Below are 26,316 nucleotides of genomic sequence, written 5' to 3' on the forward strand. Positions count from 1 at the left end.
ATAATATCATGTTAGGATAGGCAGGTTTGAGTGTTGCTGAAGGCACAACATGATCCCAAGGTATAAGGTTTCTCTCAGAAAGAGAACGTAAGGTTAGCGTACAGAGACATGAAAATTCATCTGAAGACTGAAATCTCATCTCTGTTAGCTGTTACAGAAAAAAATAAAGCAAAAACAAAAATATTTCTGTTGTCCACACTTCATATTGGACACCAGGAAAAAAAAAATTAAAAGCCTTCAAATACCTCAGTAGTCACATTCCCATCCTATGGCACGCGCGTACCTGTCTATGAGCTCAGCACACTACAATGGGAAGTTCCCAGTTCTTACTGTTGAAGAACTGTGAAGATATTTAATAGTATTTCCATTAAATGATAAAAATGTAACAACTTTTTCATTTTTCTTATTTACAGATGATTTTGGCATAATAATAGTTAGGAACAGTGAAAGTGGCTTGTGCTAATCCACTCAGCTTTTCTTCGGTGACAAGACAATGTCTACGTTCACAACTCTACAGTGGATTGTTTAAACTTCATGGTTTTGTTGTTGTTGCTTTTTTTTAAGGAAATCTTATGGTAATATTTTATGGATGCTGTATTTGAGATAAACTGTAAATTGTTTCTGAATTTTGAGACTAACATTGATGCGAATCGTATGTTTTTCAGTCCTTACATTTCATACTATTGTGTTAATATTTTAAATACATGTAATGTAAATGTTTTTTACAGACAAGAGAAAATCACCTCATTTTTAACGTTACGCAGAAATTGTTGAAGAATACACTTGGAGGACAAAAAACAAAGACACAAACTCCTAAATGCAGCTAATACCAGATAACAATTATTTTGCTCTCTAATAACTCACAAGAATAACTGACTTTTACTATAAAATAGTGTAATAAAATCACCGAATGACAAAAGCATGTCTGAGTTTTACTTTTTTTTTTTTTTCTCCAATGCACGTGCTGCTACAATTTGAAATACAAGTAGGAGAATGCCAGTGCAAGAAGGAACTGTTTAGCATGTATTTTCAAACGTGTAATTTTCAATTACAAGAGAGGTAACTTTTGTTATGTGCTGCTAGGTATAAGGCAGAACATAATACTTGGTCATATTGTAAAGAAACTACAAACCAGAAAGCATGTTACGATCAAATGTCCATTAGATGCAAGCCTGTTCCCCTGAAAGTCACACAAGTATTTCCAAAATATCTCAGTCTCACTTTCTGTCAGAAAATCTCACATTGATGGAGCCTCCAGGAGTCAGAAGTCCGTGGGTTTTGGCCTGAACTGGTTCAGTTTTGGGAGAAATTTTAATCTCAAAATTCTGAAGCAACTGTAAAGACAAATAAGGCAAATATTAGAAAACCTGCAAAATCACAGATGAAGAATAGATGAAAACTTGGGAAAAGAAAACGTAAGAGACTGTCACAAGCAGTATCTCAGCTGTCAGTTTCATCTTCCTCTCCTACACAGCCTGAGTACTGTGATCCTTACGCAAGAGAAACAAATGGTGCAAAGATAATAGCTTAAAATCTTCATCCTCTGATTAAAGAAGACTCTCTCAAAAAATATTAAAATGAAATCAACAAAAGAAACCAAAACTGAGATCAGCTCTTTCTGGAGAATTTCAACAAGATAAGGTTAAACCATCCGAGCTTTCAAAGAAACTGAAGTATCTTTCAAATCTTGTGAGCCTTCCTCTCGTGAATTTTTTATTTTACCATAAATCAGTATATGCAACTATAAAACAAATGAACAAAAACTAAAACCTGAGTCAGGGACAATCTGGTGCACCATAATCATAATAATAATAATCAAGAAGTAGGATACAAAAATCTCTCCTGAGTAGAACCAGTACAATTCAACTACACAGGCTCTCTGTGCATTACAACTTTTGTTCCCATACACTTAATGAAAGTGAGAGAAGCAAAAGCTCATCTCTTTTTTTTTGAAACAAAAATCACAGAAATAGTGGGCTAAAACAAGCTTCAAGACATTTAGCCCACCTTAGTTTTGAAGTTGAATATGAAATATATCTACCAGAAGTATTGCAACTTTTACAACGGAAATACTGTAGCCTTCTCAGCTTCTTCTCCTAGAAATCAAGCTATCTTCTCTCAGCCCTCTCACAATAAGAACATGAAACAATGCATTACTTTCATATATATAAAGTACATTTTAACTGTAGATGACAAGTTCAATTTTCTTGTTTTTCAGGCCTTTCATTCTTACTATCCTTCCCTTCTTCCAATTTGACTGTACTGTCTTTAAAATGCAATGCAGAGTCATCTTTTTAACTCATATTTTACACTGTTAATGAAAATACCAGCCTAAACTAAATGCAAGACAGTCTCTTACAGAATTTGAATACAGCATTTTCTCAGTTTAACAGCTTTTTTTTTTTTTTTTTGACAACTACTGCCTCCAGCTATTTTTTTTTTTTCAACCAGCTCTGCATGTATTTTATAGGTACGTCCATCTGGGGAAAAAAAATTATTAATTTACTTGCAAGAACAATACATAGGACATTAAGAAATATTTTCTGATGTTAGAAAATATGACTTCCTCTAAATCCACGGCACTAGATAAATAACCAAATCAAGAAAAGAATTGAGAACTATCTAAGAAATTCTCATTTGTCACTTTCATGCTTCATGTGTTTCTATTTTTGAACAACTTCAGTATTTCTGTGCTTGTAAATAGATCACGTGGCATTTTGTTCTGCTCTCTTTCCAGAAAACAAAACAAAGATCTTTACAACTTCCTTGATCCTCTTGCTCAAAAAGCTGCAACTGTGTTTTTCTTTATTCAGTCCCGAGACTTATTTCACTCTGAGTTCCAAAAGATAGATGCTATTTTTTATTGAGCTTGCTCTAGATATTTACCTGAGGAAATTTTAAAGGCAAATGTAATCAAGTTGTGCTTTGAATAGATATCACGTCTAACTAGCATTATGGCTAAGTAACTCCAGATAGCTTCTAAATCCTCGTGTTATGATGCACAATTTGTCTCAATATTTGAGTTAAAGGGAGCCTTGTAAATGACAAGAGAAGTGCAGCAGCTGTTAGAAAAGCTACAAATATTCAAATGTACTTTGCATTATGTTAACCTGTATATAAAATGATGGTACAGTTAGAAGAAGGAAGGAGAAAGGACAGAAAACATGGAATACAGAGAACTCAGTAATTTGATTTCACATTGATAACACAATGTTCAGAAAAAGGATATAAAAAACATTTTCAGCTCTTAAGTATTGAGTGTATTGCAAAGTACTGCAGCTGAGCAGGTAACTATCCTAATATACATTAGGGAAATTTTTCATTTTGCTTAAAATAAGAAAACCTTCTGTGCTAAACTCATACATTTCCTGAATAATCTTACATTTATTTTCACTTCAGTTCACTATAAAGAATTTTTCATCTGCAGTGCAGTTTAACTAGTATGCTACACTCCAAGCATTATCATTTGCAATCTCTTTTGAAGGATGAGTGTTTGACAACACTCCAACACAATACTTTTGTGCACAATAACATATTGAGAAATGGTACATAGAAAAAAAAAAAAAAAGAACCATAGCAATATTTTTCTTCCTGTAATGCGGTCCCACATTTCTGACCTGAATCAGTGCAAGATGAATTTCCAGTTCCGCAACTCTTTTTCCAATACAACTTCGAATGCCATAACCAAAGGGGATGGAACCAAAATTGTCAACCCTGTCCAAATTATCTTTCCGCAGCCAGCGCTCGGGCCGGAACTCATTGGCCATTGGAAAATTCTCTTCACTGTATGAAGTAGTATAATGACAGAGTGCCAGCTGCGTCTAAAGAAGGACATGTTATTTGTATTTAACCAACTCCAATGTGCATTAAAAAAGAAAACGTTTGTAAGTAAGTAAATTCAGATCTTTCAACAACGGAAATACACGGGCGAAGTACTAGAAAACTAACAAAAATAATGAAACGCTTCTTCTTTTAAATTAAATCCTAACATTTCAGAGAGGCATTATCAACCTCTACCTGCAGACTATCAAGAAAAGTTAAAAGTTAAACAATAAGTGGGTGAGGAACCAAGTCTGAAAAAAATAATGGCAACAGGTCAACTATAAAGTCATCTTTTTGTCAGATACACAAGCATTATACTAGTATTTTATCCTTAATGCTCTAGGTTGGTTATTTTAAATTAATGAAGTGCAAGTAACTGTAATAGATCACATCTCATATACAGAAATTAAACTGAGAATCACAGAACGGCCTGGGTTGGTAAGGGCCTCAAAGATCACCAAGTTTCAACCCGTCTGCTATGTGTGCAGGGTCACAAACCTCTAGATGCTACATCCTCCAGAGCTACATCCAGGGATGGGGCATCCACAACCTCTCTGGGCAACCCGTTCCAGTGCACCACTGGAGTTCTTTCCAGAAAACTGCAACAGAACCTACAGAACAATACCTACCCCTTTAGGTATTAAGTATCCTCCAACAATCAAGTCTTTCTGGGTCACTCTTCCATTTCCTGGCAATACAGGATATAACCTAGAGACAAATATTTAAAAGTCTTTCAAGAGCAGTAATTAATACAACTTCAAGCATTCGGTTTCCAATATACAATTCAGAGGACAAAGAGTTTTTTGGTTTTTTTTTAAACGTACTGATAACCTTGGAGATAAAAAGACCCTGAAGCATTTGTGAGAACATCATTAATACCAAAGAGAAGTTATTTACAAGTAACTAGAAGTTGAGCTGTTTGCCCTATATGATTGTTACACATATGTGCAAATACACAAGCAGTTGTTCAAGCTGCAGGTATTTTTTTTACAATACAGATTGCTGGAAAATGCTCGTTGATGCATTGTGCAAAATCCTCTTACTTCTCTCACCTCGCTATGAGCATTTGGTATAAATGTTAAAAAAAAAAAAAAAAAAAACAGTTGTGTCACATGCCTTCAATTTAAGGCAAGAAGCTTAAATTGGCTGTAGTGGCACTGCAAAGTACCACTTCGTAGTACAGGGGGTTGAGGGGAGTAGGTTGCTACAGTCCTACATAAAGAATAATGAAATGCAAATCTCAAGTTTTCAATTATCTTAACAGACGTCCTAAATATTCAATACTACTTTTACTAAACTGGAAAGGTATTTAACAACTATGCAAACTATCTTATCTCATTGCCTGGGTATCCTTGGACACAATACTGCCACCGTAAGTAAAAGCAGAAGGAGAAAACAGCAGTAAATACTAACATAAATATTAACACAGACTCAAAATTCCTTACAGCCACATGAAATTACTTTTCTTAACCCTTACCTCAGAGTCTCCTTCAGCACAGCTCTAATCAAAGGCAATTTGGGAACATCACAAGCAACAGGAGCTTGGTCTTTCCCCAGCTTATCGATGATTTCCTCATAAACACGTTGTTGAACCTCAGGGTGCTTTGCCAACATATATATTGCCCAGGACAAAGTAAAAGAAGTCTAAGAAAGAAATCACTACCATCAAATCCAACAGGAGTAGATTAAAGCTTCAAGTCAAGAAAAGCAATGAATTTTCAGCTGTGTGGGGTTTTTTTTGTGTGTGTGCGCGTGTGTTTGCAGTTATAAAACAGACTGGCAATGACTAACATCTGGATTCCATGGGATGTTGTCAGGCTTCACCACCCCCACCATCAGTCTTTTTGCACCTAAAAATCCTCTGCATATCAAAACAATCCATGCTGATATTTTCCTAGTAAAGTATTAAATATCAACAGAAAAAAACAAACGCAAACAAAACTACATAAACAATATTGAAACATCAGCACACTCTAAACAGCAACAGATCAAATTAACTGCTTTCAGTGTTCCACCTTTCCACCTAACTAAAAATTTAATGGGAACCAGGCTAAGAGAATACTGCTCAAAACACTACCAACCAATTCTAAGCACAGAATAGTCTGTTCACACCATCCAGACAACACAACTGCTATTACCACAATAAACAATGCCATACCACAAGAAGTGTCTTCTACATCTTGAAAATTCCCACCTGAAGTTCTGGAAATGTTTTATTTTGGGCTTGCATTTAAGAGAAATTCAGAACGCACGTTCATCATAAAGGGAACCTTTAATGTCCGAAGTTTGAACTGGGATATAACACTAAAAGAAATTCTCAGAAACTTTCTTCTCCTTGTAATACTGAGCGACTTGATCACCCCTTGCTAAAATACAACCCTATCCTATTCTTGTAAGAGCTCAGAGCAGCTGGCAATTCTGCCAACTGCATGCAAAACTTCCTGGGATGTAAAAAGTCTCTTCCCAGGTTCCCAGCTTCTTCATAACCAGTTAAAAATTCTAGGGACAGCCAAAATGCCCTGCAGCCAAAAGCTGCCTTACGATTTTGTTGAAAGCTTTTATAATCCTCTAACCTTCCAGTTTCTGTGACAAAAAGAGCACTGAAATGACAGCAGAACATTGGAAAAAAAAGTTCCCTTCATTTCTGCCTTGTACTAAGAAATGAGGAAATCACAAGCGTTGTCCTCTCACAGAATGATTGCTGCCAGCTGAGAAAACTGGGTTCAACAGGAACAGAAACTCTCACTGGCATGTATTTGAATGCTGTCCTTTTAATGTAATGAGAACTTCCTTACACACTAGAAATGGAAAATTAAGAATCTGAAAGACCAGAAAATGAATAAGTAACTGCGTTTTACTTAAGAGCCAGACATCAAAAAGCTCTTTAAACTCATAAATCCTTGGGATATCTAACCAACAGATCAGTCTTCAACATATAAATAAGCATTGCATATGCTCTTTATTTTGGAACTCAAACGTATTACTATTGGGTTGGTTTTTTTGTTTTGTTTTGTTTTCCTTAGAAACCTCATAAACTTTCTTAAACCAAAAAAAATCTGCATCCAATTATAAAGCTTTTTCTTTAAAGAAAGCTTTGAAAGTTACATTTCTACTTAATCTTTTTTACCTTAAGGCTATTAAACACAATCCAATATAGTACCTTATTAAATTCTTTTTTTTTTAATGTGTTTAAGTATTTTACAGTAACATTGTTCATTGATATTCCATAAAACACCACATGCATTGCATATACAATACAATAAGCTTTTACCTTTATATTCTCACTGTCCTGCTGAAGCTAATACATTGATTCCCCATAACAGGGCAGAGAGAAAGGGAATACACATACTTGACCTTAAAGTTTCTTCAAATACTCAAGAGGACAAATGCACCACTCAGTCTAGCTTGGCACACCCAAATGTTTTTTTATTAATGTAACATACCTTGTACTCCAGCCTCAGTAACACTGAGTCCCATCTGCAGAGCTCTTTGTCTCAGTCTGATTGAAACTTACCAGTACAAAAATAGAGAAAAAGTGAATTCACACCTTCCTACATCTGTGCTGACCTTATGGATTTCAGCAGAAACGAGGTGTTTGATCCAAAATGAGTGTACCAGTTGGCTGCAACCCATACATGAAAAATCTTTTACCAAATCCTACATGTGAGTTTACTGATCAATTATTCACACTAACTTGTGTCAGTCTTTGTACTGTGGTCTACCTAAAAAAGCACAGACACCAATCTGAGCTCCAAAGCACAAAAAGCGTATAAAATTCGAAGTGAATGTGAAGACAAGTGCCATTTAACAAACTGTGGAACTGGTGGGATCCTGTAAACTGCAGCTAGAAAAGAACTTCATTGACTTTGTTACTCTTCTGTCATGTGAAAGATATAATGATATAAACGTACCAGAAATAATGCCCTTAAAAACAGTGTACCTTCCCACCCCACCCTCATACTCCTAAAGGAAGATGTGAAAGGTACAGCGTGCACAAGAAAAGTGATAGCAAGCTTACTGTGTCCACTCCTGCCAGAAGCATTTCAGTCATATTGGCATAGATCTCCTCCAAAGTAAGCTCCTTACTCACAAGGAGGTACGTAAGTAGCCCACCATTCACTTCTTCTCCTTGATCCAGTTGAGACTGAATAGACTTCAGTTTGTTGTCAACATGAATTTGACCTTTGGGATTCAAAAAAAATTGTTAAGCTTCTGTTTTTATTTCTCTTTTGTTTCAGTTCAGTAAAGACAGTTCTTTCTTCTGCTATATAGCCCCAAACAGATAAAACGTTTTTATCTATTTTCTAGGTACAAAGATAAAAGAGCAGTTAGTGGTGCAGGTCTCCTTGGGGACTCACAGTGAGGAAAGCCTGAACTGGCAGAAACAACCTAGCTCACAGCATGAGAACACTTAGCACAGGGAAAGGACACAAGATGCAGATTCTGACTGGGGGCAGAGGAAGCTCAAGGTTGAGTTCTATGCCCACTGAAGTGGCTTGTTTTCTGATGACTGCAAGAAGTGGCAAACTGTGCAGAATGATGCTGCAGCTCAACATACAGCAGCTGTTTCACAATGCTAGCAGCAACTTGGAGGTCAAAACTACAGAACTGAATCACAACGAAGACAAAGATGAGGGGCATCAAGCGATAACAAAAACTGAAAAAATTCAGTGAATGGTAACTCCTGAATTATTTTACCCATATTCCCATACATACTTGGCTACAAACAGCATCTTCAGTGAAACAAGTGCTTCAAAGGAGAAAACTCCTCTGGAAGTTAATGTCTCACAGCATGAGCTTACAAAAGGACATGAACCAACTTACTCCCTTACAAAACCACACAAATGCACACATCACAGTGAGTTTTACTGTTCAATTCCTCTTTCACAAAGAACTTAAAGGAAGAAGCTGCATAACAAATTTTGCACGGAACAAATTCCTCAAGAGCAGATTCATCTCTGCTCTCGGGATAAAGCTAAAATCTGATGTTGGTTTTAACCAACAAAAGGAACAACTCTTTTACAGAAAACGCACCTATGCATTAAAAAGATCCCCTGATGCTTACTGTAGTACTGCTCAGTACATGCAGGCAGATCAAAAATGAAGAAACCCAAGAATCTGCTCTCAAGGTAATCTACACAGACATACCAAGGCAAATACTGTTAAAAAAAACAAATACAAAGATGCATGCAGCTTCCTAACATTAGAGACAGAAAGAGGGCTCAGGTGTTTTAAATGCTGCAGAATAAGACAGTATGCTACAGGGATAACTCCTCTTTTCTTAATTCAGATGACTGCAATTTTATGAACCAAGCTGCAAAGAATGTTTTATTTACAAAAAACATACTGCAGTACAGCAGTATATTTCTATGCCAGCTTCTGTGCTTATATACATGTATATACACACACTTCACAATGAATTCACTTTTTTTTTTTTTTTTTAATTTCTAGTCAGTTTTAGTGGCCATCATTCAGAGTGCCTGAATGAAATCTTGCTGAAGTCAACAAAAGTAATTATCTTCATCAAAATTTGAATGGCTTGAGGTAAAACATTTGCAGAGAACTCAGAGCTTGAATGAAGACAGAGTACTGAAACAGATGAAGACAAATAAAAGAAAAAAACATGGTAACATAGGGGTATATTTAAAGCACACTAGAAACATTAATTCTTTTTAAATAATACATTTTCTCAAAAAATTGTTCAATACAAAGCTTGCTTTTACATTCTATACAGTTCCAACTAATATCAGGAATTTCTTGATATACAGCCTAAACATTTTGTTCAATTTCTCCATAAGTATTACTCTAACAATTATTTAGTATTTCAGATGGAGTTTTGTTGTATTATCACAGCATTTCTTCTGCCTCCTTTAAACTGCAGAAGAGAAATTTATTAAGTCCTGTTCAAACACACAAAGCACCTGCAGAAATACAATGAAACTTTTTCTAGTATTAAATCTTACTAAATTTGAAGAGTCCATCCCAGGATCTGCAGAACTCTCTCCAGGGTTTTGGAATAAATGGACGAAGCCACCTGGGAATGGCACCTGCATACATTGTGGTCTTAAACATACTGAACATCAACTCCAGAGCCTCGATATATTCAACGGTCTGTTGTGGGACGTTGTTTTCCAGGCAGCCCAACCTGCATTCATACAGAATAGTAGCCACACCTGCACATACGAGATCAAAGAATTTGCTATTCACTTGCATATACACACGTTAATAAGCTGAGGAATTTGAATTCTAACACAATGGAACTACCTTCAAAAAACTCATAGTTATTCTCACTGCAGCTGGAAGTGAAAAAAAATTAAAATATTTTTTAAAAAAATCCTAGCTAGATATTGACACAATAGCCATTTCTTTCTGCAATAATATTTAGCATGAGAAGATATTCAGGAATCACAAAAGAAGCAGAGCAGCCCTCCAGCATGTTTGCTGTTTTTTCCCACTGTACCATAAATTCTAAGCCTGATAGACTCTCCTCTGAACACATAGGGAGATGTAAGTCCAAAGATATTTCTGGCAACTGGTGATAATACAGAAATTTCTAGTAGTGCCCTTCGTGATCCTGATAAGCTAGTAGTAAATGGATAATTAGTACACATGAACAGATAACGAGCACATACTGCACTACAGTGATTTCACTGCACACCATATAAATATATTCTACTTGGCCCTGAAAAACAGCAGCTGTCAGACAGCACTGAAAATGACAGGACTGATTGCTGTTCACAATTTACTATGATTTTCTCACTTGAATTTTTGCAGTATTGTAGTGATTGCCATTCAAAGTCTTTTTCACCCCCATCTTTCTTATTATTAATAGGTACAATAAGCACGATGCTTAACTTCTGTTCTGCCCTCCAACAAAGACCCCATGAATCCTCAAGAATATACAGAGAGATACAGAAATTTTCAGCAATTTCCATTTACTTCTGTTTTTGCTTTTTTTTTTTTTTTTTTTTCCTTTGTATTTCTTCTTTCCTGACAAAAATAATTGCTGAATCTGGTTATTTTCACATACTTTTCCTTCCTTAACTTTCCTCCCTCTGGAGATATTTTGATACGCCTTTTATTTCTCCCAGGCATCTTTCAACAACTGCCAGTTCATATGCATTCTTTTATTGTTTAGATAGTTTTTTTTTTTAATCTGACATATTGGGTTCCCTGAACAATTGACAGTGAGTGAAGTCAAAAACGCAGTTGATATAAGAAATAAACCATGTGTGTCAGGCACATAATAAATGAAAAGCTAAAAGAATGTGAGGAACTTTAACCTACAAGTTGAAGTGAATCTTTAAGCTCAGTTTAAAATCTCATAAAATTTGTAACTTAGTTGAATACCATTGTAGACATTACTGATGTAGAACAGATTTCAATTATTTTTGCCAAACAGACAGCTATTTGATGCAGCATCTTGAGCAATTTGAAAGTTTTTGCAAAACTCAAGCTCTTCAGCTGCACGTCTGTAGAGTGCCTGTGTTTTTTAAAGGTGTAACATATAACAAGATCAGATCACATGAAGTCAGTTAAAGGAATACGTGAAACCCATCCCACCATTAGATCTCTGAAAGAAAACACAAAATCCCATACTAGCTCAGGCTGAAGTTCAATCTAGCACAACATCATCTCTCTATTGTTTGCAAGTGCCAGGTTATTCTAAGGCAAGCATAACAATGTCAGCCTTGGTGTGTTGTAGGCAGGGAAAAACAGTGTCTTTTCTCCCAATATACAGTGAAGAGAATTTAGATAGATCACGCCGCGATTGTCCATCTGTAATTTGGCCAGTGGTGTATTAAACTGACACATCTTAGAATTCAAACTGAGAGAAGGTTTACACCTCTGTTCTTGAGAGGTAGATAGAAACAAGGAACACTGGAAAGCGGTCAGGGCCCTCACCATACGTTTTGCCTATATATCAGCGTTTCCACAGTAAATGTTACTTAATACAAAGTATCTCTTTGGATTGTACAAATCAATTCTACTAGTATCCATTTCCTTAAGCTGGGAGAGATGCATATGGACACAAAATATCACAGTCACCATTAATCACAATAAGGTAACAGTAACTTATGACAAAAATAGCTAAATGCAACCACGTTGCTTTGCATTAACTCTTCTTCATGGGTGTTACTCAGCCAAAACTTACCTTCCATTGAGTACTTGAAGAAAAGATTATTAACATTGGTCACCGTTTCCCCATCTTCCTCTTGACTTCTGAGGGTGTAGATTCTTTTAATTAAATCTGTGATAACTTCATTGACTCCTCCAGAGTAAATTGCCACATCTTTGGGTTTCAGAATTTTTTGCCTCAGTACACTTCTCATTTTTAGCCACTGTTCCCCCTCTCTAGAAACAAAAAAAACATTAATAACATCTATACAAAATTATCCTTAACAACCTCTAGCTCGGTAAAAGCTGTCATGATGATCATTTATGTTTTTGAGAAGGAAAATCAAGTAGTGAAATGAAAACAACGGAGGTATAACATTCTCAGTATTTTGTGCCTACATTTTTGCTTTATACTTACTGTATATTTGCAAGCTTTCCTTTAGCTGAGGTATGTATTGAAATCTTCTTGAATTTTGAATTGTAAACATCTGCACACTTGATATAAGCAGAGCGACTGGAAACAGTGATTGCAAAGATGTCTTTCAGTTCCTTCAAAAGACAGCTAATTGTCTGTAGTGACAGTTACTTTGAATTGCAGTGTATTCCCAAGAAATTCGCTCACTTTGAGAAATGCTGCTGTAAGGTACAGAAGCTTACTGGCCAGCAGCAAAATTGAACCTCTTTAGTGTCTCTTTGGAAACACTTTCTGAATGTCTCAGTTTAAGCTCTTCTTACACAAAATATCAAGGAACTGCTGGCTTGACTCTGCAGTGCAATCCATATTGCCTTTTGTCACCATGTAAGAAATAGCCTGGCCGTGGCTCAGGAAAACAGTTTCCCTCTAAATAAACAAGCCATCTCAGTGCCGACTGTGGGCTGCTCCCTGTGGCAGCTAACCACACACCCACACGTTCACTGTCAGTTTATTAAAGCTTTGAAGATGGATATCTTTTCTACAGTCTAGCTGCACACAAACATGTATCTGCATAGGGATGTACTTCAGTATGGATTTACAATGCAGCAACTTCTCTGCTTTAATCCAACGAGAGAGAACTTTGATAAACAATAAAGTGAACCCAAACCAGCATCCACACAACATGCTGCCAACTGGATACAGTCGTTCGGATTTGAAGCAGTAAAAGCATGTTTGTGCAGTGCTATGCCAAAGCCAGTGTGCCCTGCTCCTATATACTGCGTCCAGATAACCAATACCCACAAATGTTATTGCACAAGGTCACTCATTCCACTGTCAAACTATGCATCATGATCAACTTCCTGAAATTTTACAGCATAATGTAGAAGTCACTAAAAATTAATTCCCTCCTCCCCCGGCTAACCATATGGATATCTACAGGAAAGCCTGAATTCTCAGATGACCTGTACAGTTCTTCAGAAAAGCGATTCAATTTTTCCAACAAAACTTAGAAATGGAGACATAACAGAACTCACGCTGAAATTAGTCCTGTAGCTCTTCCTCTTAAGTCTCTGTATTCCTGCCACGATTCCATGTTAGCTCTCTGTGGTGCTCTACCTTCTGACCGGAGCACTTGAGCAACCATATCTCGATCTGCAATGGATACAACAAACTGGGGACCAAAGTGAGACTTGAAGATCTTTCCATATTCCTGAGTGTGTTTTTGCTACAACGTCACCAACAAAGAGAAAGAGAAGTAAAATATTACTAAGGAAACTGAGAAGGAAGCTGACAATTTGTCACAGAGTGAGTCAACTTATCACACCTAGGACTTGACTCCTAGCTTTTTAGTCATGGAATGGTTTGAAACATCACAAGAAAGCATTAAAGTATTACTGGGAAAAATCCATAAGGAAAATACAGGGGTCACACTGACTGAACATTCAGCTCTAAGGCACAAAATCATTGGTGAAATAAACTATCGAAAAGATGGAAGGACATAGGGCATTTAAAAACACATTTATCTTCAGATCAAATACATTAGAATATCTGGGGAAAAAAAAAAAAAAGAGAAAAAAAACAAGGGAGGATGTGAATTTGAAAGTATAATAGAGAGATACCATAATTCACTTTTAATGCCTTTAATGTACATACTGCAGCAGTTTACAAAGAAACATTTATACTTTCTTCCTTCTAAACTAGGATAGCAACTATGTAACAGCCCAATAAAATAACCCTACATTTTGGGACACATTGATGAGCAGCAAATTGATGACATAGATTAATTCTGAAAAAGGAAGAAAACGTTGAAGGATTATTCCAGCAGAGAAGTTTGTTTAGTGGTTGATTCATGAGTTGTATGATTCAAGCTGGAGGCGAGCAACAGGCCATTAAACATGAAGTGATGCATCACTGTCTGAGGAAATTTAATGATTATGTTCAACAAATTTAATTCCAATGTTGTGAAATGAAACAACTCCCAGGAACTCATTTGGAACAGAGGTTCAACATCATTCTAGGGAAAAAAAAGTCTGCAAAGGAACAGTCGAAACCACACAGGGACTTAAATTTAAGACTGTTTAAGATCTTAAAGGTCTTACTTCTGTTTGAAGCAGCAAAATAAGTTAAACTGCCCAAAGTTTGACACATTACTTTCATCTAATGTAAAGACATCTGCTTGCAGAGTTGTGTTGGTTATAAATCAAACAATTTCAGTACACTTAAGTTAGTGAAAGTCCAGTGTTGACCAAGACTAATTTATGAGATGTTTTAATCAGTATTGCTCAGAGAGATGAAATGTTCAATTGCCAAAAGTAAATTTAAGACACATGAATCACTTTCTACCATATGATACCAAGTGCCTATAAAAATGTAGTTCTTTTTGCCTACTTTCCAAACAAAACAAGAGTTGTGCAACTGTGGTCTCTGCCAGTCTCCACTTAACTACTTTTGAAACACATTGGCCAATTTCAGTCAAGTTTCAACAAGCAGTTAAATCTCCTACAAATATATTCGCCCCATTTTCAAAGATCAGCATCTTGATTCAAACTAGACACACATTTGCCATTCTGACAAAGGAAGTGCTGCAGTAGGAACTCAACCATGACCACTCCTGCTTGGTCTCCTGTTAACCAAACATACATGCAGACCAACGTATAAATAACAAGCACTCCCAAAACCCAAAGCAGCTCTTGCCCCAGAGGAATTTCAAGGGATATTGAAGCTGAGCATGGAGAGGTCTGAGACCATGAGTCTTTAAGGTAGGCATGTTGTGGCACAAATGGTGCAAGGAAAAGGCAGTGGTGTGAGGGGAACACAGGGGGGAAATACCAATCTCAGAACGTCAAGCTCATCAAATTTTGTAATAGAACTGTCTGGTTTTTCCACTGATTGTGAGAGTGACATAAGAGATTGAACTTGAACAGAGAACAAATAGAGTATCAAGTCGTTCAACCAAATAAATGAAATATCTGTTCTCAAACAGAAATCGACAAGGTATTTGGCCTTCTCTTGCTTTCAGCAGAATGGTGTTCAGTATTAACCTGATGTTTAAAGAAATGCCTGGAATTTCTCTTCCATATTTTCTATCACAACACAGGTTTTCTTTCTCTCATTCCAGACCTTAAAAATATTGCAGTTTAATGACTCACATACCACTCTCACACCATACATTCTTCCATATGTCATAAATTCTGTAAGCATCCAAACCCTTTCCTCTCTTCTTTATTTCCTTTATACTCAAACAGTACTGATGAGACACAAGATCTGATCCTGTCAAATTAGGAATACATTCCCTTTATCATAATTGCTGTAAGCATTGCTGCTTTGGCCAGGACTGACTGGAATCATGTTACAGAGAACAGAACCTCCTTTGTGAAAAGCCCAGCTTTCCCCACCCCTCCTGCAGATAGCCTATGAGCATTGCTGCACACCAAAGGATACTGCTTAAGTAGCTCTGCTGGTTACCAAAGGGTTTCAAATTAATTCATTCCTGATGTTCACTGTATTGTTAAATTTAACAGACTGTTATTAAGCCGGCTAATGCCTGCTTGCATGCAGCAGGTATGCAAACAGGCCATCTGTGATTTGCAAAGTGATTGCTGAGGCTCCATGCAGAATAAAAACCAGCATCGCTTTACAGCTCCTCCTCATCCTTCCTCCTGCCTTCTTCTCTGTGAATAACATTTGGTGAAGAGGTTTTCTGGTTCAGAGCATACACTATTTACCTATTTTTATATCCATTCCAATACTTTGATGCTTTTGAATGTTTCAGCTTTCGTATTTACAATAGCGAAATCTTGAATTCAACATGCAAGGTATTTTTTGGCTTGACAGCATATGGAGAGTGCCTCACAAACTGGGCACTACCACAGCAGCAGTGGAAATAAAAAACGCAAAAACAAACAAACAAACAAAAAAACCCTTCCGCAAATACAATTAAGTTTAATCTGCACATAACTGTTGTTAAGTAATTAAGCAATTAATTCACCAACAGCTCAGATCACAGGGCAGACTGACACTGAGATCCAAGTGATAAGCACACTGCAGTCAAAACTAAGGAACGCATTTGACTTTTTGTTCCCCAATCTCCTTTATTTCCAGCTCCTTTCAAGCTCCCGGTTTCCAGGTTCTTTAAGCTCTATTCCTGCTGGTTTCCAAAGCTGGACTAAGGGGCTCGCACGCCCAGCCCACGCTGCCCCCTCACGAGGGGTGAGACCGAAGTGCCAAACCAGGGGGTCACCCCTCCGCCCCTACCCTCCCACCCTCACGCCAGGTGACAGCGGCCGCGCTCTCTGAGGAGGACCCGAGGGGACTCTCGGTGTCTCTGTGCCTCCCTCCCTCCGTCAGGCAGCTCCCGCCGCCATCACGCCCCGCTTCCCGCCTCCCCGCCCGCGCGCGCCGCTGGGGCCGCCAGAGGAGGGGGCGCGGGCAGGGGTTGGGCAGCGCGAACCGCGACCGTTGGTTCCCCCTCCACGGCCCCTTCGGGGGAAGGTTTCAAACCGCCCGCCTCCCGCGGAGGGGAGGGCCCTGCGGGCGGCCCCTCCGCAGCTGCTGGGGGCCAGGCGCATCCACCGCCCCCTCAGGGGACCTGTAGAGCCGAAGTATATTTACGTAAGGAGAGGCCAGGGTAGAAGCGAGGGGCGGGGAGGAAAAATGGTCTCTGGGCACAACAGGGTGACGCCGGGCTGAGGTGAAGGATGGGCAGAAGCCCCTGCGGGCTGAGGCACCTCAGCTGCGGCACGGCCTCGCCTCCAGGCTGCAGGAAAAGCCTCGTTTCCCAGCTCCGCCGCCAAAAACAAGCGAGCGGGGGAAGCGCGAGTCTTTGCGGCAACCGTGCTCCAGAGGTGCTTCCTTTTCCCTTTCAGAGCCTATGGCACACAGCTAAAAGCCCCCCCAAAAAAGGGGAAGAGTCGAAAGCCTGGGTGCGCCGGCGAAGCGGCCGCCCGCACGTCTAAGGGGAACTGCCGAAGGCGATGCCGGCAGAACCCGAAACAAAAAGTGCTAAACGTCCAGAGCTGAGGGACGCGGAACCGAACGGGGACCTCCTCGCCTCGGCTCTTTCGTAACAGCAGGAACGCGGCGATGCGGTAACGCGGCGATTAGGCAACATTTTGCGAGGGGAGAGAAGGAAAAGTTCGGTAATCCGGCGTGAATAAAACCCGAAAGAGCCGACCGAGTCGTACCTGGATCTCATGAATGCGGCCGAAGCCGTCCTTCCAGAAGAACTCGTAGAGATTGTAGAGGGTGTTGGGTCCGGGCATTTCGTGCAAACTCTTCACCCTGCCCAGCTGCGGCGAGGGCTCCAGCAGCTCCCCCGGCCGCGCCGCTTTGTTCCCCGCGCCGCTCCGCACCTCCAGGGACTGACTGCCCCACGGCACGGGCGCCTGGTGAAACCTGCTGACAAAAAGCGCGTGCTGGAAGTAAGTCCTCTCGGATTCAAGTGTCTGCTTGCATTTCGTGGTCAGAACTCTCGTCAGGAAAGACATGTCTTAATTTCAGGAAGGTCCACTTTTATTATTTTTCCCCCCCCTGCAGCTGCTTTTTATTTGGTTGTTCTTTCTTCGCTGCCTGCTTTAACTTGTACAAGCAGCACTACTCCAAACTCTTACTGCATGAGCATCAGTTTACACAGACCATTATTTAACGCTCCCTCCCCTAGGGCTGGAAAAGGGGGGTGGGTCTGGGATGAGACTTGAATAGAACTAACCTATTATTTCGTATAATTCAAATCAGATAAGTTTGCCCATTAAGCACGCAGTCCAAGTTTACTTTTTTCCTCTTTCCCCAATTGTTTTGGCAAAATCTTACATGTGGGTTATCCCAACTTTCTCCTTCATTACAAAGGCCCCAAACTCACCTTATCATCTTCTCCTTCCCCCCACCCTCCCATATGTTAGAAAACAGTATTTTCTGAGAGAAGTTCTCTCAGTATGATACTATTTGTCATCCAAGAACATATATACAGAAACACTGCTACATCCACAGAAAACAGCAATGGTTTTCCCACTGCAACACTACAAGCTTACATTCCTGTAAATTACAACAACCAGAGATGTTATTTCTATTACAGAGAGGTATGTTTGTGAAACGATGTACCTTGTGTCAACTTTTGTAGAAGATATCCAGTGCTTTCCAACTACTCGCAATGGTCACCTCAGCTTTTCCTCAATTCAGCTGCACAGGTCTGCAATCACACAGAGAACTTGAGCTGCAGCCTGTAGATCAGCTTGTTTCACACAATTTCAAAGGCCTTTGTTCTACCTTCATACCCATTTCTATATGCTCATGGAAGTATTTGTGATATTCTGTAAAAACCTCATTAGCTTCAGAAAAGGTGTGCAAGAGATCCAGCTCAGTTACAAGTAGATCAGAAGCTCTGGTAAAACCAGAAGACAGAGGAAAGTAAAAGGCAAGATCCACGTTTCTAGAACTTACTTTACCAGCAATTTAGTCATGACTATGTTCAGTGAGCTTCTAAGTTATTCGTCTTTGTTTTTCCTTATATTCTCTGTTTTTGTACATTTGTATTTGGGGTCACAAAACAATTAAGATTTGTGTACATGCTTGATTTTACCACTGAGAATAAAGTCTGTGTCCTGTTAGACATCACCCTTTGTAAGCACAGCATTATATGTTCCAGAAATAAAATGCACAGGATAAACAGCAATCTATAAAGTATGCACTTGTTTAAGCTAAATTAGCACCTTTAAAATAGACTTCATTATGTTTAAAAAGTCCAGAGAAAAGCAACATAACAAATTAGAAGCTTTTAAAAATGATAAATAGAGGCGATGGAGTTGCATCATTTGGTAAAGATGACTGCCAGAAGCATGACAACAGCATACAGATGTGTACATCTTCTGTTAAAATGCGTATCAGAAGAAAAGAAACAATAGGCTTATGTCTATTGTTTCAATGTCTTGGATAGATTTTCAGATAGCCTTGCTACCTCATATCTCTGGGTTCTCTCACATTTCAGACTGCCAAGCTACCTCATGAGGTTATGCAGTTGCTCTCACTAACTTCGTAAGAGCAGATTTAATAAGCATCTGTTGGGCACAGTCTGGGTGTATCACATTCTAGATTACCTTTGTAGTTTCCCTTTACTGTCTACGTTTATGCCTGCTGTAGCTATGTTATTTCTTTAACGTTTGCCTAAAGATGGTTTGGGAGACAATTACTTATAAAATAAATGGTTCTGGGGAAAAATAAAAAATAAAATCAGGTAGATGTGATGATAAACTTGTTCTGACTTGTACTATTGAAAGGTAAATCTGTGTCTTGCTTACGAACAGTGGAGAAGAAAAAAAAAAACAAAATTATAAAAACAGGGAATACCTCTTAAAGCAAATAGTAGATGCACTAAGAGAGCTGTAGGAGGAGTTAAAAAGAACAGGAAGATGGACAGTAGCCCTACAGAATGGAAAGGACTCTCCAAACTAAATCACCTAGATTGCATTGGCAATATTCTAAGAACAATATCTAAAATATTTAAAGCTATTGAATAACTGATGATGTCCCCAGATTGAATGCCAACAAATAAAATGAAAACAGCATGAATTCACTTTGCCAGGAACACTGGTATAACTCCATAGCCATACATATTAAAGGTTACAACAGAATTTTTAAAATAAATTAAGATCAGTACTAGAAACTGGGAAGTGAATTTTGTTTTTAATTTTATGCAGTAGCTCACCAGCATTAAAAATTGATTTTCATGTTCTAATCTCTAGATTGATGGAGAGAATATAGGCTCCTCCTGAAACTGCTTCTCACATCTTTTAATACGGTAAGTATTTTATATCAGCCTCACACCATTAATATCACAAAAAGCATCTGCCTCTATTCATACGGCTAGTAAGAAACTCAGATATTCTACATACTGGAGGGCTTCAATGTTGCAACTGGCACTAGTTTTCTCCACTCGTATGTTTTTGTAGTTAATTCCATATTTGGGCATTTCCCTCCCCCTATCCTTTATTTCACAATGAATTACCTCTTCCTCACAAAATCAATTATAAGAGAGTTTTTGTAGCCAGCCTACTTGAAAAAGAGTTTCAGAAGCTTTGTTCTCTAAGAACTTCACCAGAACTGTACCTATTTTTTCCTCAGAGGAGTTTCTAGAGGTGCCAGTAGTCCAAGCATAGGAACTACACTGTAAATCCACACTTCTGCTCACACATCTAAGCAGTTTAGCTCATTTTCATGTTTCACTTCTCTTGTGTGTTTGTAAAAAAAAGTCTGAAACACATTGTATTTAAAATAGGTAGACAGAAAATGCAATTTCAGTTACAGCAGAGCTGAAGAGATCACTAATTGTACTCTATTCACTTCAAAAGAGACTAAACCATAGAACTTGCATACAATATATAATATATAATACCATAAATATATAATATCATTCTATCATTCCGTGACTGCCTGCTATCAAGTTTATCATAACAAATCTAGTTTTAGGAAATGAAAAACAAACACCTATGTATCTCTGCCACCTGGATAGACTTTTTAGTCGTTTAAAGATCATGCTCAACATTAGGAAGTCTAAGAAAGGTTCTCCCATTATTCACATGCACACGTATTAATGTAAAAACATAATGCAGGGAAAAGCCAATGAATTTGATTGTTTTTGAGTGATGTTATCAGCTTTTAAAGACAAGGCAGAACGAATGTGGCAGAAAGCATTTGATAAAAGAGACCTAAGACATGCCTGTGAGACACTTCCATATCTCCTTACTGTCTTGTAATTTCAATGATTAGGAATTAACAAATAATATCTTAACCCATTTCTCCCCAAATAAAAATACTGAGGAATCTGCTTAGAGGCAGTGGTTGAGTGTAATGCAAATTAACGAAGAAAGCGCAGAACAGCCATGATGACTAAAATGTCAACTTTCTTGATTATAACAGAAGAGAAATTTAAAGGAAAATTAACAGTGCAGTTCCACATATCTGTAAAATGGGCTCCTTTCAGGCACAACTTGACTGACATCCACAGTAATATAATTTTTACTCAGTATACAAGGCAGCCAGTAGCTCTGAAGTCTTGTGACAGCAAAAACATAGTACCAGTAAGCCTAAGAGGCCTGCATACTGTAGCTTGTAATAACAGAGGCTCACAAAGTAATTTATAATAAAATAAAAAAGTTATAACATTATCTTATAAATATATTTGGAACATGATAGATGTTTCTAGGAAGTTCATTGAACGGAGTAGACATGAAGAGCTGCTAGTAGATACAAGTTCAGATAGACTTTTACAATAACACTATTATACAGTAACATTGTACAAAAGCCATAGAATATCCTGAGTTCAAAGGGACCCAAAGGATCACTGTGTCCAACTGCTGGCTCCACAGGACCAAGTCAGACAGAATTGTTGGGATGCTTCTTGAGCTCCAGTAAGCTTGGAAGCGGTCACAGCACCATGTGTGACCACGCTGTCAGTGAAGAACCTCTTCCTGACATCCAACCTGAACCTCCCCTGGTCACTGATTATTATCAGTAATGATGTAGTAATCTATCAATGCAGACACAGTTTTGTTTTTCTAGCTAAACTATTGAAAAATAATGCTTGGAATTGTAATAGCCAAATTACTCCATGGTTAAACAGTGAAAACCAGGAATGGAATACTTACGAACGTGAACAATTGTGTGGGTTACCACAGCACTGAATATGTAATTACACTATTTTCTTCTCTTTGCTGTGCCAGATGATAATTGTGTGGTTCTGTTTGACTTTCAAATAAGAGTTATTAATGCATGCATCACTGTTTACTGCTTTACCACCACACTTTGCATCCTTACTACAGCAGAATTCAAGATGGAGGTCAGACCAACCAACTACAGCATGTTAAATAATCAACATAATCAGTAAAGCCCAGATTTTACTCCAAGAGACAGACAAAGCTGAAATAAGTCTCCTAGAGTAGACTAGAAAAGACAAAAAGAATGAAACTTACCTACATTTGAGCAAGCAGCAGCAGATTTCACACGACCTAGGGTAAAAGCTAAGCTTGTGGAAGGATGTGTATTGTCTGGTTCCCTTTTCCTTAGAAATACAATTACAGATTTGTTCCAGGTACCAGAAGTCCAGTAGTGTCAGAGAAACAAGGAATTCCCACGAAAAACAGTGAATGCAGCAGCTGTAACATAAAACTCGCTGTTCCAATCCACGTAAGCCCACTGAACCGTAAAGAAGAAGTTATGCCGTCAGCTCTAGCCAACCAAAACACATTTATGTGACTTGGAAGATAAACATTTTCTCCTTCTTCCACAATCTTGCAGAACATGTATTCATCAGACTGAACAGAAACTTAAATATGCAGTTCTTTACATTTAAACAATGACTTTTGTGCTAAAATCAGCAGTCTGCTGATTTTAAAAAAATTGTTTTATGTAACCAGTCAGCTTGGACACTTATTATTCCAAACAAGTTGGAGCACATGCCTCTTTCACAGTAGATGTGTTTCAATTTCAGTTAACTTTTGGTATGTAACGGGATCACAGTATAAACTAAACTTGACTATCGACAATTTAAGATTGTGTATTATTATTGGAGGATAGCTTGCCTGGAAATCCACAATCATCCTGTTCTCTCAGTCTAGACCCCCTAGCGGGGTCATATTAACTGTGCTTTGTTACCTTCACTAAGTTATTTCTAAATCCAATTTAAACTTGCCCTCCTCTTCGCATGAACTCTGACAAAGTTCATCTGAAGCTTTCTTTGTGTCCTAATAGCTTTGCTATGCAGAGTCAGTGGTTACATTATTGTCTTAGCAGGAATTCTGTTTTCTCAGAATTATTTTCATTTTTTAATAGCCTAGGCTGTACCTGCCTTGTAATTATTTGAACAGTGTTATAAATATTGTACTACATACAAGACATCACAGTGTTCAAATAGCTAATGCATCTAAACACTGTTATGAAAGCAAAAGGCATTTGCCGGGAGGCATTTAACTTGGCCCAATAACACCTTCAACTAATGCTATAAAGATAGGCTCTGCAGAAATTTCAAAAGGAAGAACAGTTGAAGCACTGAAACGTCAGAAATTTCAGCAAAAAAAAAGTTTCATTGTAATTTGAAATATCTTTTCACTGCGAAAGCCATGCCTTTAGTCATGGGTTTTGCTTCTTCTGACTGCTCTTAAATGCGTATTTTGAAAGACCTTTTCAAGTTGTGAAATCACTTCATTGGAATTTTAAACGCTTACCAAATTCCCATTCTTTTTCCTGAAAAAAGACAAATTTGAACTTAGAGCGTTAGGTGACAACAGAGCTTATAGTAACTTACTCATGAAGCAGCTTTAGTTTACATGAAAAAAAAGAAAACTACTTCTCTGTCTTTGATTTCACCTACCACACTTTAATTTCAAGTCTTAATCAAGTATTGTATAAAAGAACTCACAAATCCAAGCAAACTGCCCATCCCAGCATCTGATAGCTCTGTGCATTATTTACTGTTTAATGCTTAAGCAGAAAACCATAAATCAACTGCAATAAATAAGTGATTCAGCTCTACTTATAGATTTCTTGTACCAGGTATAGATGCTTATCCTGTCTCACGGAATAGCTGCCTTCAATTCCCATTTTTAAGTTCTTAAACACATCATAGGTAGGTTCCACTAAAAACTGTGAGCATCAGGAGGGCACAGGAAACCACAGAGAAATAGAAACTGCATCTATTTCAGTGCTTTGCAGAGCTGAAATGCTGTTGGAAAGTGTAACACCAATGTCAGTGTACCCTTATAGTCTTTAAAGTCGTTTTAATGAATAGCAGCACTCTCCAAGCATTAATCCCTTCACAGACAGTTGCTGACTTGCCATGGGGATAAAGAGCACAAACATAAGTTTCAGTATTGTAGACTGTCAAAACCACAAAGAACTATAAAAAAGAATGACAGTTCCGTGAAGAAGCTAGAAAGCTTCTTTCTCTGTCTGGAATTCAGCCTAGCTAAGGAGGTGACCAGGAGCAGAGTAACCTGAATTATGTCCAAGGAAATTGCACATCTATTCACTGACTTCCAAGAAGTAATATGCTTACCCTAAAGTTCACCTGCTTCTGTCACCACTCAGTCTGAAAACAGTTTTGCTATACAAATTTGTGTTATTTTGTCCCCCACTTAATGAGAATTCAGGATATCTTTGAGCTCTATCACTTCCAGATGTCCATGGTTTATCAGGATCCATGAACTGCATTGCACCTTGTTATGCCAGAATACTCCTACAGGGATACAGGCAGCATCTCAGAAAAGTACAAATATACAGAAGCACAATGGCAGAAAGAAAGGGCTCCTTCACATGCTTCCTCAAGACAAGCTCAGAGCTCTCAGCCATGTTGTTTCTAGTTTCTATAGCATGCAATCTGACAATCCATTTGCACAATGAACAGCCAGTAAGCATTTGACAAAGAACGTGAGTGCCTGACTGCAGCTTCCAGGGATCAGATTCTTGGGATTTAGGCCACAGGGCAGTGAGAGCCCACCACAGGTACTGTGCAGTTACTGTGAAGCATCATGCAACCTATCATACTGCTTCAAACAGATACCTGTGTGACAAAATTCAGTGCTGAGTTTTGTAGCTGGACAAGATAGCTTCGTTTCCTGCAGAACTGGGATTGCAGACTAATTCTGAAGCAGTATATTGTACCCACTGCATTGGGAGTCATGCCTTAGAGAACTGCTAGCCCATGCAGTTAGTGAGGAACAAGCAGTTTTTCCTCAGCAACAGATTCCTGTCTGGAAGGCAGAACTGAGTATATTGCAGCATAGATACAAGACAGAAACTGTTTTATACTGAGCAACTGCACATCTGTTTGCCACGTGCAGCCACAATCATCTGTATGGAGTAATCACTGCAGCAATTCCATCAAGTTATTGCATCTAAACTGTGAACACCAACACAACATTACTGGAACATGTATTCTTACCTCTTACAATTATTTTTCTTTGCTTAATGCTGGAAGTACTGCATCCCACATAGACTGTTATTTAAAGTAAGATCATTGGACATCATAGCCAAGATTCGCAGAATACTGCACCACTGTCCTAACTTCAAGTGCTACTAATGCAACAGTTATAAAAACAAATATTGCTGTCATTTCCAAATGCAGCAGTTCTTCTCCTTTTTTCCTCCTCCACAGTTTATGATGAAAGGAGAAGAGTTCTAAAGTTATTCATAAAGTGCGGTACAGAAAATTACACAGAGGGCTACTGGCTTTCTCATTTGTCCCACTGCCAGACTCTTTCCACTTACTGTTGCTACGAGAGCCTGTCTAAATTATTAGAAGGAAATAATGCTTCAAAACTGAGAAATGGAAATCAGTGCTAGAACACTGTCCATTAGTCTTTTGCCTTTAAGATGCTCAGGTACTGTTGTGAATAGTCCCAACTTGAGAGGCAAAAAACCTAGAACAAGAAAGAGAAGAACCAGGCATTACATGGTATATCAGAGGACAGAACAAAAGCCTTAACAGAATCAGACCAGTTTCATTTTCAAAATTATTTCTGATACAGAAACTGAAAACAAGTGCTGTGTGCTCTCAGCTCAGCCTACTGTATTCAAGAAATATTCTTTATCTGTGGATTCATACTAAAAAGAATCAATTTGTTTCTGAAACACACCTGTCACATAACTTGGATAGCTTTACCATACGTACTACTTCCAGTAGAGCAATTTTTTTTTCCTTTTTTTTTTTTTTTTTTTTTTTTTTTTATACAGTAATCTATTTCGAAACAATGGCTCAAGATCCATGCTATTTGATAGGTTGTTCCTATACACTCTCAGCAAGGTAAAGAAGAAAAAAATCCACAATACAAGTAGTATAACTAATTGTTGCAGTATTAAATTGAAGGTTTCTTGTTTGTTTGTTTTTAAAAGTGCTCTTTACCTCTTCACAGGTCTTCTACTAAGTTACTTTATTTACTTCATTACAAATAAAGCTGCAGGAACCTCTCCTTCATGCA

At 38.2% G+C, this 26,316-nt stretch overlaps 1 protein-coding gene and 1 long non-coding RNA gene across 3 annotated transcripts; one reads left to right on the top strand and one right to left on the bottom strand.

The window, feature by feature from the left end:
• Positions 1–930: 930 nt before the first annotated feature.
• On the bottom strand, positions 931–20,079 carry LOC128076664 (cytochrome P450 27C1). Of its 2 annotated transcripts, XM_052674578.1 has the most exons (10): positions 18,452–20,079; positions 17,539–17,749; positions 13,390–13,580; positions 11,978–12,177; positions 9,786–9,995; positions 7,841–8,004; positions 5,300–5,466; positions 4,452–4,530; positions 3,618–3,821; positions 931–1,334 (listed from the first exon to the last, which is right to left on the bottom strand). In XM_052674578.1, exons 2-10 carry the CDS (start codon positions 17,614–17,616, stop codon positions 1,218–1,220), a joined length of 1,410 nt encoding a protein of 469 aa, XP_052530538.1. In that variant the 5' UTR covers positions 17,617–17,749; positions 18,452–20,079; the 3' UTR covers positions 931–1,217. The 2 variants fall into 2 exon arrangements, with proteins under 2 accessions (XP_052530538.1, XP_052530537.1); XM_052674577.1 differs by lacking the exon at positions 18,452–20,079 and having other exon boundaries at positions 17,539–17,905.
• On the top strand, positions 17,701–26,297 carry LOC128076665 (uncharacterized). The gene is made up of 3 exons (XR_008204576.1): positions 17,701–17,775; positions 20,089–20,144; positions 26,251–26,297. It is a non-coding gene; the product is annotated as an uncharacterized LOC128076665 (long non-coding RNA).
• The last annotated feature ends 19 nt before the right edge of the window (positions 26,298–26,316 follow it).

The sequence above is a fragment of the Tympanuchus pallidicinctus genome, unplaced genomic scaffold (assembly GCF_026119805.1).
Source record: "Tympanuchus pallidicinctus isolate F22 unplaced genomic scaffold, pur_lepc_1.0 scaffold15, whole genome shotgun sequence".
NCBI classification, from domain to species: domain Eukaryota; kingdom Metazoa; phylum Chordata; class Aves; order Galliformes; family Phasianidae; genus Tympanuchus; species Tympanuchus pallidicinctus.

What these genes read in the sequence shown, in the direction of transcription:
- LOC128076664 (XM_052674577.1), bottom strand. Translation starts at nt 17,841, where the DNA reads ATGTCTTTCCTGACGAGAGTTCTGACCACGAAATGCAAGCAGACACTT. An exon ending in GCTACAGGACTAATTTCAGC is followed by an intron (nt 12,178 to 13,389) that starts GTGAGTTCTGTT and finishes TTTTGTTTCTAG; the next exon opens with AGAGGGGGAACAGTGGCTAA. An exon ending in TTCTGGCAGGAGTGGACACA is followed by an intron (nt 5,467 to 7,840) that starts GTAAGCTTGCTA and finishes TTTCTTTCTTAG; the next exon opens with ACTTCTTTTACTTTGTCCTG.